Source organism: Acanthopagrus latus, chromosome 6, assembly GCF_904848185.1.
Source record: "Acanthopagrus latus isolate v.2019 chromosome 6, fAcaLat1.1, whole genome shotgun sequence".
NCBI classification, from domain to species: Eukaryota; Metazoa; Chordata; class Actinopteri; order Spariformes; family Sparidae; genus Acanthopagrus; species Acanthopagrus latus.
The window spans coordinates 26,245,745-26,260,125 of NC_051044.1; the positions used below are offsets into that span (position 1 = coordinate 26,245,745).

The 14,381-nt window shown below is 42.0% G+C and overlaps 2 protein-coding genes across 4 annotated transcripts; one reads left to right on the plus strand and one right to left on the minus strand.

Annotated features, from left to right (window-relative positions):
* Nucleotides 1–1,236: 1,236 nt before the first annotated feature.
* Nucleotides 1,237–6,763, minus strand: LOC119020606 (TRAF-interacting protein). Its single transcript, XM_037100063.1, has 16 exons — nt 6,533–6,763; nt 6,274–6,392; nt 6,127–6,184; nt 5,941–6,024; nt 5,720–5,759; nt 5,502–5,629; nt 5,309–5,403; nt 4,482–4,595; nt 4,286–4,373; nt 4,113–4,202; nt 3,935–4,023; nt 3,674–3,829; nt 3,533–3,578; nt 3,351–3,455; nt 3,214–3,264; nt 1,237–1,977 (listed from the first exon to the last, which is right to left on the minus strand). Exons 2-16 carry the CDS (start codon nt 6,369–6,371, stop codon nt 1,870–1,872), a joined length of 1,350 nt encoding a protein of 449 aa, XP_036955958.1. The 5' UTR covers nt 6,372–6,392; nt 6,533–6,763; the 3' UTR covers nt 1,237–1,869.
* Nucleotides 6,764–7,180: 417 nt separating this feature from the next.
* On the plus strand, nt 7,181–13,590 carry mon1a (MON1 secretory trafficking family member A). 3 transcript variants are annotated; one of them, XM_037100060.1, is made up of 6 exons: nt 7,181–7,497; nt 7,859–8,067; nt 10,189–10,572; nt 10,665–11,430; nt 11,541–11,688; nt 12,461–12,601. In XM_037100060.1, exons 2-6 carry the CDS (start codon nt 7,944–7,946, stop codon nt 12,599–12,601), a joined length of 1,563 nt encoding a protein of 520 aa, XP_036955955.1. In that variant the 5' UTR covers nt 7,181–7,497; nt 7,859–7,943. The 3 variants fall into 3 exon arrangements, with proteins under 3 accessions (XP_036955955.1, XP_036955956.1, XP_036955957.1); XM_037100061.1 differs by having other exon boundaries at nt 7,916–8,067; XM_037100062.1 differs by having other exon boundaries at nt 7,183–7,497; nt 7,862–8,067; nt 12,461–13,590.
* The last annotated feature ends 791 nt before the right edge of the window (nt 13,591–14,381 follow it).

The following is a 14,381-nucleotide window of genomic DNA, read 5'->3' on the forward strand; positions in this document are numbered from 1 at the left end:
TTTGTTCTTTTGTCTCCCTTTAACTATGGATTGAAACACCAGCAAAAGACGTTCCTGGATGTTGTTTTTCTTCTCACACTTATTTAGTCAGCTCTAACTCTACCGAACCCGGAATGAAGCACAAGAGGAAACAAAAACTTTCACCCCCCCTTTAAAACTGAGAACTGGAGGGATTCTGAGCTGGGACATTTAAGAGTTTTATTCTATTTTATTTTATTTTGTTTTTTGGTAACAACTTCCATATATACACACACCTCAACTTGACAAGGAAGTATGATTAGTTTTTAACTTTTCCTGGGAAATGCTGTTTAAAATTAATAAACAAATAATGAAAAAAAAGTTCAGCTTGAACGGGGGACCTTTGCCCTACAGGAAGATGTACATCTATGTGGAATCTCATGGGGCCAATGAAACTTTAAGAGTTTCCTGTCTCCAAAAGCACTGCATGGATTGTGTTGTATGTGTACATGAATGTTTTTGAAATATTGTTTGTACGGGGTGTCACGACTCTTCTGATTGCACTGGAAGGAACTCGCTTTAAGAATCGCACAGCCATGTCCTGTTACTATTTCTGATGAACTCCCCTGAGAAAGAAGTCATGTTGAATCACCGAACTAGAATCAGTCACAGCAGAATCACTCGATGTCCAGTTACTAATGCAATGAAGCCAATGAAGCATCTTCGTTTAAACCGGTGTCACGTGTGCAGCTGTTATGGTACAAAGCTGGGCTTCATCGTGGACACTTTAAAGACGGTGATCGCAGAGAGGATACAGGTGATTGTGAACAGGATATCTGTGTTCTACCTGCTTCTTTCTCTCACCGCAGTGGAACACAATGCTTGGCGTTTCCCCATATTGTGTGACTGAACATCGAGCCGTCTCCTCCAAGGCCAGCCAGACTCACGGACAAGCTGCTGTTCCGGTGTCATGCATGGGAACCCTGTCAGAGAGCCTCACGTCATCAGTTGTATGTGATAGATTTTAGTGCCATGATAAAAGTTCCTCCATCACGAGAAGTTCTCATTTCCGCAAACATTATCTAACACGAGATTACTCCTAGATTTGACGACCCCCCCACCCCCTTTTATTTGCCAGTCTATGATTTGCAGTGTACTTTTTGTTACTTGATCACAATGTACAACTCAGGTTTTACTGAAGGTGTTTTTCTTGATCATTTCCTTTTGTACTGGCGCAGCCTTTTCAATACAAATGGATTCAGCAGTCCCCACGTGCAGCGCGTTTTTCCTCGCAGTGGAGGGGCTGACAGAGTCCTGTCCTCCTGTCAGAAAACACTGTTTGTACTGCCCTCTGCAGGAGAGCACACCTCAGTGAGATGTTTGTGTATAAAAACACAGTCAAGAGGGAATTGTTTGTGGGCCCCACACACATCTTAATAAAAAAAAAGAAATATTGTTTATTATTTGAGTTGGTTTACATCTGACAGGACCATTTCGACTAAAAACACCAACAGTGTGTCCACATGCAGGCGCTGAGGTTTTTAAATAAGTGCGAAAAATAACAGTATTTCTCGGAGCTTGGAGAATTGATGCAGCAGTGATCGAAATGACAACACAGAGCACATTCAAATGGTGTGCAAATACGTAGCTTTTTCCACACACACATGCACGCACACACGCACGCACACCACAACAACAACCCAACAAAAAAAATGCTGGTCAAGACAAAAAGTTTACAGCAAGTTTGCTGGTGTCAGCGAAAGCTCAGATTCTGAGCTCTGCTTTTAAATAAAGTTCAATCAGAAAGTCCTGTTTGGTGCCGAGTGGCAGAACCGCTGCCGGGCTGGTTATACTTCACACACAGCATCCTGATCCTTTGACTCCACATCAAAAGGAAGCAGAGGTCAGCTTTTACTCGAGGAAGCTGTCCAGAGTCAGGCAGGTTGCAATCTTGGGGGGAGGCCTGGCGACCTTTTTCCTTTTAGCTTTCATCAGTGGGCGAATCTCTGACAAAGGGGACTGGAGTGGAGTGCACAGTTAAGGAATGATGGAGTATTTATAGATGTTTTTTCCCTCTCGAATCATTTTATAATCATTTTGAATATGTGCTGATAGATTTTCATTTCTGCCCTGATCATACTCGGCACCAAAGTGTCCAAAATGAGTACTTACCAAATATATCTGAACTTAAAAGCATGATAGGCAAATTTTCAGGATATGAAACCGTCTAAAGTCAGTAATGATGCCTCTGGGATCTACATGAGCAAACAAGACCACTGATACAAAGATTGGCTATTCCAATCTAGTTATTGTAATTATTCTTAATGACTGTCACCTGGTCAGACCCTGAATTTGGCTGTCTAATAAGTCAAAAAAAGGAGGAAAAAAAAAGAAAAGTTTTGTGGTGGAGAGCCAAGGATGACTTGAGGAGTCTCTGCTCCGTAATCTGGTGGTATGGCTAAAACAAATATTGTTTCAGCATAATCATCTAACAGTTATTAATTTTATGTAGCCACGGACAGATACCACAAACAGATCCTAAAAGAAAAATAGTGATAAAAATATGTTACATCAGTCAACCTAAAAAAAGCTGCTTTAAAGGGACACTATGTAGTTTTCGGGAGGGAGTTTAAAATCAGAGGAGAATGATCTTCACTGACTAATTTACTCGCTAAAACAAACTAAATAAAGTTTTTTTCCATCACTGAATAACCTGAAAAAACAAACAAACTGACCGTAAAAAGACAACAAGTTTCATTTTGACTTTGTTTATATGTGGCGGTCCCTGCCACCTGTCCAGCTTCAAGTGTTCAACAGACCTTTTTGTCCTCAGCTTGTTTATTCAGTTATAATACATTTTTATGAGTTTGTATTATTACCTAATCTATATTGTAAATATTACAATTCAGTGTTTGAATTTATTCTCCTAAACTACATGGTGACCCTTTAAAGCTGCATTCATTGTTGCCAACTGGGACCAATGAACAAAGTTAAAACACATCATTGACATATTATAACTACATAAAGTTTTATGGCAAAGGTGCAGACAATGCAATAAAAAAATATGAATTAGTGCAGCTGTAAATCTCTCACCATAAATAGGCAATTTATTTGTGCTTTCTTCTGCTAAAAATATGTCCACGCTCAGCCAAGATGAATGCTCAACAAAAAAACTGGTAAACATCTCTATCATAATTGCTCAGGTCAGTGAAATCATAATCACCTGTTTGAGACATACTTGATAAAAAAGGATACAGGCTGGAAGAATTTAGTACGTCCTCCTAAACCATCATAACCAGTTTTCACCTGAAACAAGAAGAAAATTCCAATCATCAAACCACCAAAAGGAAAAGTGACATGTTAAAACACAAAGATGGTCGTTTTGTACATACAGCTCCAGTCTTCCTCTGAGGGTCCAACATGCTACCAAAGGTCTTCTTTCTGAAGAGGAGGGAGTTCCTAAAGAACGGATCCATGGATCCATCCTCGTCTCGAACCTGCCGGAGGACAAAGTCTTGAGGAAAATGTACAAATAATTTGAAAATGGATTTTTGAGGGATGATTACAAGCTTACCTTGCTTGGACAAGAACTTTTCTCGTCGTGTTTCGAGAAAGACGGCCTGAAAAAGCAAACATTTAAAAGCATGTCTACCTTCTACAAAAACTATTTTGAAATGACCACACACATTCCTTAAAGGAGCCACGTTAAACTTACGCTGGATGGTCGAGTCGCATCTTCTTGGATGGGACCTGCTTCGGTCTCTTGGCCACATCATCTGGCGTAGTGATGTCATAGGTCATGTTGAGGTCAATGTCCTCGTCTCCTACAGGGTGGTGGAGGCGAGGCTGCTTTAGCTCCATTGGGGCCGGGCTGAACGATGAGCAGACAAACATAATGAGTCAACCGCAAGCAGTTTATCATCTCAGATGACTCAAGAGCATGAGAGGATTTCAGTCCAGTGGCGTCGTGACACACCTTTCAAAGACAAGCCGACTGAGGGCTTCATTCGTCCGTGTTGGGGTGCTCAGCGTCTTCTGAAGAAACTCCACTTTCTTCTTCAGGCTCTGTGGACACACACACACACACGAAGGATTCACAACCATGCAGTTCTCTGTTACTGAAAGCAAAAGCACATTTGGTGGATTCGCCTTACAGAAATCTCTTTATCAGCTCTGGCCAGATCGTTCTGCAAAGACTTCATTTCCTCCTTGGTCTTGCTCACCTCCACTGAGGCTTTGTGAAACTGAAAGGACACTTAGAACATTTAATATAGAGAGCACACTTTCAAGAATCAATTCCTCTGTGATGGCTTAATAACAAAGTTACCTTGTTGTTTGAGGTGAGCACTTCTCTCTTCAGCTTCTCACACATGTCATTTGAAGACTTCAGGCTTCCTTTGAGGTTATCATACTCTCTGAAGCAGGGAAGACATAAGAGCACAGCAAATGTCAGCAGGGAAGCTCATTCATGTGGTGTGCAACTGATCTAACATTTAGTCATCAGCACCTGTAGGGCTCCTTACTTTTTGAGCGAGATGCAGAAGATGGACAGCTGCTCCACTGCTGCCTGGCTGATCCCCATATCAGTGATCATGGACTCCACCTCTGCTCTCTGGCCCTGCAGCAACACGTCCAGGCTGTTTCCAGACAAGCAGTAACAGTGCACAAGATGAGTATGAATTTCTCTTGCAGTGGGAGAAGACACAGTAATATGGAGAACATCGCAGATGACTCAAATTGTCAACATTGTCATACAGAACTAAATAACGATATGTATGACTGGCTTATTGTTATGGTTATTGTTGTGAAGCTTCAAATGTCTTATTGTCGTCATATTCCATACCATCACTCTTTAAAAAGTAATTCTCAAACAATTTCCATTTGACTTAAATGATTCAGGGTTTAAACGACTAAGTGTTTTTTTTGTTTTTTTTTACTGAAACAACTTTCTTCACTGGATCAAACTGGCAAATTCTTCACTATCTTTCAATAGCTGATGTTGATATGGGAGTGATGACATCTTGATGAAGTGCTGAGCGCCAAGCGAATGCTCATGCATTCTCTCTTCTCAATCTCTTTTTTTTTGGCCATGACTGGGATTACAATTTCAAACAGTTGTAGTGATTAATTATCAATAACATTAAATATATTGGACCTGTTGTCTATTATTAAACAGAGCTATACTAAGAGTTCAACGAACAGATAGAATAAACACCATGTTACTTGAACTTCATAATGGAGATTAGTCAATCAAGGATGAATCATTAACATCCCTAGTCAACACTGTGATTCATATTGTGACCGTATTTCAAACGCCTTCACATGACAGTAGTTATATGACCGCAGATACCTTTCAAAGGTCTTCATTTTGGTCCTGAGTCTCCGGGCCTCCTCCTTGGCAGCCTGAACGTCATTCTGTTGCGTCTCCAGGTACGTCATCTGTTTCTGTGAGAATTCAAAGAAAACACACAAATAAATGACAGCAACAATGAGATGAGTCATTACAGAAAGTGTGTGCAACAAGTAAATCACAGACTGCTTACTCTGAGGGCAGAACAGAGCATCTCTTTTTCTTTAACCTCTTTGCGCATACTGTCGAGGTCTCTTCTCTGCTTGTCCACAGTGTCTTTCAAACCGTCCACCACCTTCTGTTTGTCCCTCCATTCTCGCTCTGCGTATTTTTTTTAGACAGGAGATGATGAGCTTGTTGCCCTTGCATTGTCATAACAATCAAACATTACACCGTGGCCAAGTTTCTTACCTTTAGAGCTTAAAAGAGCCTTCATTCGATCAACGTCATTCTACAGAGGGGAGAAAAACACAATCAGAAAATAAATATGACAATCCAAATCAAATCCCGAAGATATAATGACAAGTGAGATGATCTCTAACATCTTTCTGTAATGTAAGAGTTCACCTCTCATACCATTTCTTTCTTAAAAGCAACACTGACATTTTGTTTAGATGCTCGGAGTTTGGTACCTGCAGGCTCTCTGGGTCAGCTGAGGGCTCCTCCTCTCCGCCAATGTCAAAATACAGCTTGCTGATAATGTGTCTGGTGGTGACCTGCAAACAGAGCACAACAACATTTATTTTTCTTCTGTTTGGCACCTTGGTTGTGTCTGGTGGCAGCAGTGTGGTGGTGTTTAACACGTTAAGGTAATGTACCTGTTTTCTACACTGTGGGCAGGTTTTTGTGGGGGCCGTCTGAAACCACTGGAGGAGACTGAGAAGAGAGGGGGAAATGAAACGGTTAGCCTTTTAAAACCTGAGAAATGTGTGTTTGTTGTAGAAGGTTTTTCTGTAACAGTATACCATTCATAGTGGAAAGTGTGTCCGCAGTGGATGGCAGCAACATCTCTGGAGTGATCGAAGAAATCGGAGCAAATTGTGCAATATGCTCTGATAGGCATCTTGCGGACACAAGGATCGCACTGTGAGGACAAAAATACCTGTACATATTAATTGACGTTGAACAGCGTACGTCTCCACATAAACATCATTCTTGTACAGTGTGTAGGCTGAATATCATGGCTGGGCTAACTCTGTGGTGGCCTGCGCTAATGCTAGTTACCTTTGGTAAATATTAGCTATCTTCACAGTCGCCAAAACGTTACTTGCAACGCGAAGACGTTAAGTTACTCGGCAACTCTTCGTAATAGAGTAAAGCATGCCTATTCTTGTGTATAATATGACATTTTGACCGAGTTAGACTGACTCTATCGGACAGGACCCGTCATTAGCTAACACAAACACAATGCTCGGCCCCGTTTCGTGGCTGTACGTTCAAATGTAAGTCCCGCCCGTTCCGCTGCATTCAAGTACTGCACGTAAACGTGGCCACGAGTCATTTCAAAAATTAAGTCTAAACTGAATTTTATTTCAGTTTTCTGACGGGGAGTTTTAAAAATGATGAAGTTAGACTCTATTTATATACACATTGGCGCGATCTTTACCGGAGAGGCTGAAATACATCGGGACGAATGTGTCACCACTCATTTGGAATAGACTACATTTTTATTCCCATCCACATTCCTATATATCTTACGCATGCACAGTCACTTTGTAGGCATATGTGAAAGAAACAATGCAGTTTTACTTTACTTTTAATATAACTATTGTCTTGCTTAAGATAACAGAATGTACGTCTCCTAACAGCTAGAAAGTACAGTTCTCTGATGTCCGAAGTGCTCTGAATGCACCATCAAGATCACGCAAGGAATTACCGGTAAACTGAACACCGCGAATTATTTAATGCAGTATGTAACATGGAGCTACCAGACTGATTCACACATAATTCAAGACACTCGGATTTATTTTTTATTTTATTTGAGTCAAGTCGGCTTGTTTACTACTCCAGAGCCATTCTCCGGAAGAGAACTTCATATCCCACAATTCCCACTTCCGCAACCTAGCGGTGCATATTGACTAGCCAGTAGTACTTCTGTCATGTCCCTGCTTGTTTAGCTAGCTGCAGTAAATGTGACAAACGAGCTGTGGAGCACAACGATCAAATGCAGACAGCTCTGGAAATGAAAGGTAAAGACTTGTTATTAATTCAAAGTGTCCTGAGAGCTCTTTGTGAAATGACACCAGACCGAGCTAACATCAGGTAGTTACTGCTGAGTGTCTGCTAAAGTTAGCATCAGAGCAGCGTGTGAAGTTCTTTATCAGTATGTTAGACAAAAAACATGCCTTATATAAAGAAGGAGAATTGTTATATTGTACAAAGGGTCTCTTATATTGTCCTTAAGTTCAGTGTCACACCAGCCATTGCTAGTTGCACCAAGACTGAGATTGAAGTTTCCCAGGAAATAAAAATGGATTAAGTCAGGCCATAAACTGTTAACGACTCCTGCAGTGGTTTCCATGTCACAGTTACAATACTGTATGTCACCAGCAGCTTGTCTCACTCTGAAGCTGTTGACCTTTGGACCCTTGCTGCCTGTGTTGCCAGCTGTGTGTCCCTGCCATAAGTAGCAGTGATGGATGGAGGACCCCAAAAGCCGGCTGTGGGATGGGAGAATGGCATGCTGGCCCCTGTGGACCGCCTTCGCACAGAGAGGGCGGACAGCCCCGTACCAGGTCTGGTGGAGGGAACTGAACCAGGTGAGGCTGCTCCATATTCAGCACCGTGTGCAGATTGTCTCTAAGCTCTTACACGGACCAACAGTGGAACTTAAGTTTCATTTAGATTTTGATCATCTCAACCACTGCAGATCGGTGGTCTCTCTTAAAGGACTGGAAATCTCAAATACACTGAAATTGTGCTGCATGGCAACTCCCACTTTACACTGAGATAATGCCTTCAGTCTTAAGTAAATCCGGCAATAAGCAGCCAACAATTAGATTTTTACCACCATTTGGTTCTCTCACGCTTATCTTAAAGAGTGTAAGTCTTTCTAGATAAGGGTTACAACAGTTTGAGATTGTTCACATGACTAAAATATAACAGTTTCACAGTATGACAGTATTGCAGCACTTGTTAATATTGTCACTTACAATGATGACCCTTGAAAACAGAAGGGGGTTTGCTTTGTTTGAATAAACACATTTTTAAGATTTCACAAAATATTGATGAAACTTAACATAAGCTTGTAATATATTTAGTTTTAAAAAAACAATACAGTAGAATTCAATATAGATAAGTAGATAAGCAAATCTAAATGGCACGATAGCTATTCATTTCTTACTGGGGTATTATCTGAAACCAGAATATTGTTGCTGCCTTAGTCTCAGGCTTGGGTATTGAATTGATGTATGTAATTGTATATATGTAAGTGTCATGCAGTCTTGTAGCCCATCCCTCATGGGATGATGTTGCCAAACATCAAAATGTTTACAGTACACGGGTATAACGTTTACAGTACACCAGCATCCCTTATTCAGAGACACAGCCTCCAGTTGTGCAGGTCACTTGAGTCCATGTATAAGTACATATCCAGTGTCCTAAATCCTGAGTAATAACTCGTATGTAGTGTATACTATACTATACTTCAACACTTGGGCACAAAAAACAGAATGACTTGATTCTATCTTTGCAGCAAACCATAAAAAAAAAAGATGTTATTCATTGGAAATTGTTAAAAGTGTGCTGTCTCGTGTGAAGTGTGTGTGTGAGAGAGGGAGCGAGAGAGAGAATGAGTTGCACATCCTGTTTGTACAAAGAAATGTTGAAATTATGATCACAATAACATGCAGTTTGTAATCAGCATGCAACTTAGTTGGCTGTTTGAGGGCAAGGTTTTATGGCAGTAGTTGACAGAATACACCTGAATGCATCATTTATTAGGGTACAGATGTCTCTGAATTCATGTGATCTTGCCACGAGTATAAGAAGACACTACGAAACGCTCTTTCAATAACTGCAATAATACAGAAATCTCCTGACCGAACTCTTTCAGACTAAACACCCACAAAAAAAGGCTGATTTTGTCATGGTGAAAGTATGTCGACAGCCGTACAGGTCGGTCACATGCAGCCTGAACAAATTCAACTTTGACGGGAGAAATGATGAAGCTTTTCCTGGATTTAGTCTTGAGATAAACAGGACATTTTTGCAGTGTTGTCTAAGCTGACTCATCACCAGACCTGTCTTCTTCTTCTTCTTCTACTTTTTCTTTTTCTCAATGAGATTAGCTGTGAGTTTGCTCATTTCTCTCTCTGAAACTCATTCTGGACTGCCAGCCACCTCTTTTGGCCAACATTAGCCCCATTCAATGAGACAGTCTAACAGACTACCGTAGGTTCAGTCAGATTAAGTCACTCATTCACCATCCTTGAAGTCTTTCCTCCTTTAAAACCCCATAACATTGTTTGAAAACTCTTTCAATAAAGTACAAAATCTTGCTAAGAAGACGCTGCACTCAAAAACAGCATTCAGCAAGCCAAAAGGAGATTTCTGCAGTGTTGGGACTTTATTTATTTATATACTTTTTACTTTCATAAGCGAAACAACTTTAAGAATGAGGACAAGTGGATGGTTTGGCAAATGTACGTCTGGTTAACCACACCACCTCCATGAAAGAGTAAACAGCTGCTTCCCTGAGATTTTCTTTTGGGAACTATTGCTGACTGTTGGTGGATCAGACAGACCTGTGCGGGGTCGAGGCCAGCAGATGCAGAACAACTGAAAAAAAACCCATCCCAAACGGGGCTTTATCAATTTCACAAGTTTAATTATTTATTCCTTGCACACACAATAATGATTTATCCCTCCATTAATCTCAGGTGCCGGGCAGCAGAGTGCTATGTTCGTCCATGCACAGTCTTTCGAGGATCTGACTGCTGAGGCTGAAGAAGATGTCGAAAGGGAGGCTGGACTGGACCAATCAGGAGAGCCTGTGGAGGATCTCAAGGTGCTGGTGGGAGAGAAAACCATCGAGGAGCAGCACAACAACGACACCTCACCAGAGAGGGGGACTAAGGAGGAAGACGTGTCCAGCGAGGCCTGGAGGAGCCACAGAAAACACGTGTTCGTGCTGAGTGAGGCTGGAAAGCCGATCTACACCCGATACGGCACGGAGGAGGCTCTGTCCAGCACCATGGGGGTGATGATGGCACTCGTGTCCTTCGTCGAGGCTGAGAAGAACATAATTCGCTCCATCCATGCAGGTCAGAATTTACTCAGGGAAGTGTTTCATAAAGTCGAATAAATGGTTTAAAGGAGCTTTCTGAAATGTGTCTGTAAACATTTTGTGTGTCAGACGGCTGTAAGGTTGTCTTCCTCGCCAAGAGCCCTCTGGTCCTGGTGGGCGTGTCTCGAACCTGTCAGTCAGACAAGGAGCTGCTGCGGGAGCTGCAGTACATCTACTACCAGATCGTCAGCCTACTCACCCTCACCCAGCTCAACCACATCTTCCAGCACAAGCAAAACTATGACCTGCGCCGCCTGCTGGCCGGCTCGGAGTATCTCACCGACAACCTGCTGCACCGGCTGGACCGCGACCCTGGCCTGCTGCTCAGCGCCGTCACCTGCCTTCCTCTGGCCAGCTCCGCCAGGGACGTGGTGTCCGCGAGCCTGCAGGCTGCCAAGGCCAAAAACCTGGTGTTCTCCATCCTGCTGGCAGGGGACCGCCTGGTCACTCTGGTGAGGAAAAAGGACCAGTTCCTGCACCACATAGACTTGCACCTGGTCTTCAACCTCGTCGGCTCCTCCTCCTCCTTTCGTGAGGGTGAAGGCTGGACGCCGATCTGCCTGCCAAAGTTCAACACTGCAGGATTTTTCCACGCTCACATTTCTTACCTGGAGCCCGCGTCCGAGCTCTGCCTCATCCTGGTCTCAACTGACCGAGAGGACTTTTTCAATATGTCCGACTGCAAGCAACGGTTCCTGGAGAGGCTGAGCAAGCGCAGTGCCTACCAGGCCATGAAGGAGGCACTTAAATGTCCCAGCTACTCTGTGGAGCAGGTCGGCATCCCGGAGCTCAGGCACTTCCTGTACAAATCAAAGAGCTCAGGGCTGTACACCAGGTGGGCAAGACATTTTATATCTTTGGCGCTTTCAGGGAGCATGCTAACTGCTTCAAGTCATTACAGTTTTCCTTTCATTGTGCACAAAATCTCTTTGTTTGTCCCTCCAGTCCAGAGTTTCCTGCCGTCTACCAGTCTGACGAAGAGCAAGAAAGGATGATGGGGTTGTACCAGGACCTTCACAGCCACTTGCATCATCCAACCAGACCTCTCCGCTCCTTCTACCGCTGCAGTGAAACTGAAAACCTGCTGGCATGGGTGAGTCTGGCATTGTGACATGAGATGCTATCAGTATTTTACAATTGCTCTGGCTCGATTTTCACAACAGAGCTACAGTTTCCCACAACATGAAATTAGGAAATAGAACCTGATAGAACAGAATCTACCAAAACATCACAACATTGTTCATGTTCGTCAGTTTTTTTTAGGCTATTGTGACATTGTGGTCTCAAGATATGATATGTAATGTTTGTGGATTAAAATGTCTAAAAACAGCGAGACCTTTGTTTATTTTGGTGAGTTGTGCCCTGACATTATCCCAGTTGTTCCCAACAATGTTCAATCCAAACAAAATCCATTCTTTTTAAGGTATTTAGGTGATCAGATTTGTGTAAGCAATACTGATTATTCAACAATGAAGACATAATGACACACAACTTCCATCTTTCATTTTGTGTTGATTGAGCAGCAGAAACTACATTCTGTGCATTTTTTTTTTTACATTTAATGCATTTTAACAAGGTGATCATCAAATAATGTTCTCAAACATGAACTACTTTTAATTCTTTGTTATTTCCTCAAGAGCATACAGATAGCACTGACACAAAAATGCAAATTTTAAGCAGAAGTCGTTGTGACAGTAGTGCTAATATGAGATGGAGCGCATTTTGTCTTTTAAGGTGGTAGTTTAGCGCGTCAGTTTGACGCTTTGGATCAAGCGTTTTACCTATAAATGTTTTTTTTTAGATTCTGTAATACTCATTCAAACAGCCTTATACTGCCTTGTCTGGGTCTGCCCTCTGTCCTGCAGGTGACGAGCGGCTTTGAGCTCTACCTCTGCTTCAGTCCGCTGGGGACCAAGGCCTTGGCCGTCTCTGCCGTCAACAAACTGCTAAAGTGGATCAGGAAGGAAGAGGATCGCCTCTTCATCCTGAGTCCGCTCACATACTGAGCCCCCGCTGCCTGCCGGTCGACCTTCTGGAACACAAAGCTTCACCCTGAACTCCGACAGGCCCGGTGCTACTAACAGCTGCGGATGATGCAGCAGTCAGTTCAGTGTTAAGAGCGATTGTCGAAGCGATTTATTTGTTTTTGTTTCTTTCTTGCTTCTGGGTTCCTCTGATCTAATTCACAGGTTTGTGATGACGTAGATTGCACAACGAGGGTAAATTAAAGCAGTATTTTATCTGGTTAGATTTTTATAACTTTAAATTTTGGATCAGCAGATGAAGCAGCAGCAGCATCATCAGCGACACAATAACAACAGGTGATGTTTGTGTGCTGCTGAAGTTGTTTCACAAATGATTGTTTTACTGTAACACGCCTATTACGCCTCTAAAAAATGCTGTTTTTTTTTTTTAAAAATGCTATCAGTTCTTAAAGATGAAGATTACATTTGAATTTAAAAACTGGAATTTACTTAAGACCTGCAGTAGAATGTATTTTCTTGTTATAAGACATACTGTCACATGTGTCAACCACATTCCTTTATCTTTACATGACCAACAACTGTAAGAATCATTATTGTTTTACCTCTATGCACTTTCATTATGCAAAACACACTCCAAGAGAAATGTGTGGATGAGTCTGTAACCTGTTTACTGCTGTTTGCTATTTGATCGTGTTAAGATGTGTTGTTCACATCAGTGTGAAGGAGTCCTTTAATCTCACATGGTCCATAAGACACTTACGTTGCGTTACGCATAACAATTAAGAGAATTAGTATGTGTGATATTTTAGAAGCTTGTGGTTAAGTGCATTTAATGGGATGCTGCTTTGCACAAGGAATCAAATGTTGCCACACCTGCCTCCACTAATCATGCCTTAACTAACAGTCATTGTGCAAAGCCCATACAGGTTCGCAACAGTGCAGAACTACGGCAGCTGCGCAATTACACAATTACTAAATATGATTAAATAAATGGCTAGAAAGAAAACCAACTCCTTTCCCCCCCCCAAGTCCTGTGTCTTGCTCGAGTGTGTGGCGTTTGCTTACTTTTAACCAATTAACTTAAAAGAGCACCATGTCGTTTTGGAGAAGAAATTCAAATTCTGAATTTCTAATATTTGCAATATTGATGAGGTTATAGTACAAAGGTGAGGTTACAGTTTTTTCCATTACTGAATAAACAAGCTGTTCTCAAGCTGAGATAGAACACAGTGAAGCTAGAAAGGTGGCAGGGTCCGCCAAATATAGTCAAAGTTTAACTTTATGAAATTGTGTTGTCCATTAAGGCTAACTTGTCTGTTCAGTTTGTTCAGTCTTGAAAACAAAGAGAGTTTGTCGATTAACATTCGTTCAGCCACTAAATGAAGAGCTTTCTCTTCTAATTAGGATCTCTTCCCAAACACAATAATATCCACACAACCCTATTTTTAGTCCCAGTATAATAACACAAATATGATTCACCTATTCCAGCTGTTCATTTACAGATTTAGATCTTTCTTTTTGTTCAGTGTACCATCATATTTCAGGAGACCATCATCGGGCGAAGCAGCAGACATGCTGGTTTGTTGCCTAAACAATAAGGAAACTGTAACCACACTTGCTGGCGGTGAGGAGGGGTGAAGTGTGCGGTGAGTAATCCTGAACGGGTTGCCGGAAAGACAGGAAACAAGCCTCGTCAAAAACAACCCAAAAGTGCAAAATCACGTTCGTCCTGCATCAATTTATGGTAACATCTGCGTCACCGGGCAAGGTGAGTTAACCAACCCGGCGCGTGGGTTCACTG

What these genes read in the sequence shown, in the direction of transcription:
- LOC119020606 (XM_037100063.1), bottom strand. Translation starts at nt 6,371, where the DNA reads ATGCCTATCAGAGCATATTGCACAATTTGCTCCGATTTCTTCGATCAC. An exon ending in CTGACCCAGAGAGCCTGCAG is followed by an intron (nt 5,760 to 5,940) that starts GTACCAAACTCC and finishes TCCCCTCTGTAG; the next exon opens with AATGACGTTGATCGAATGAA. An exon ending in GGCTCTTTTAAGCTCTAAAG is followed by an intron (nt 5,630 to 5,719) that starts GTAAGAAACTTG and finishes AAAAATACGCAG; the next exon opens with AGCGAGAATGGAGGGACAAA.
- mon1a (XM_037100060.1), top strand. Translation starts at nt 7,944, where the DNA reads ATGGATGGAGGACCCCAAAAGCCGGCTGTGGGATGGGAGAATGGCATG. An exon ending in AATTCGCTCCATCCATGCAG is followed by an intron (nt 10,573 to 10,664) that starts GTCAGAATTTAC and finishes TTTGTGTGTCAG; the next exon opens with ACGGCTGTAAGGTTGTCTTC. An exon ending in CTGAAAACCTGCTGGCATGG is followed by an intron (nt 11,689 to 12,460) that starts GTGAGTCTGGCA and finishes TCTGTCCTGCAG; the next exon opens with GTGACGAGCGGCTTTGAGCT.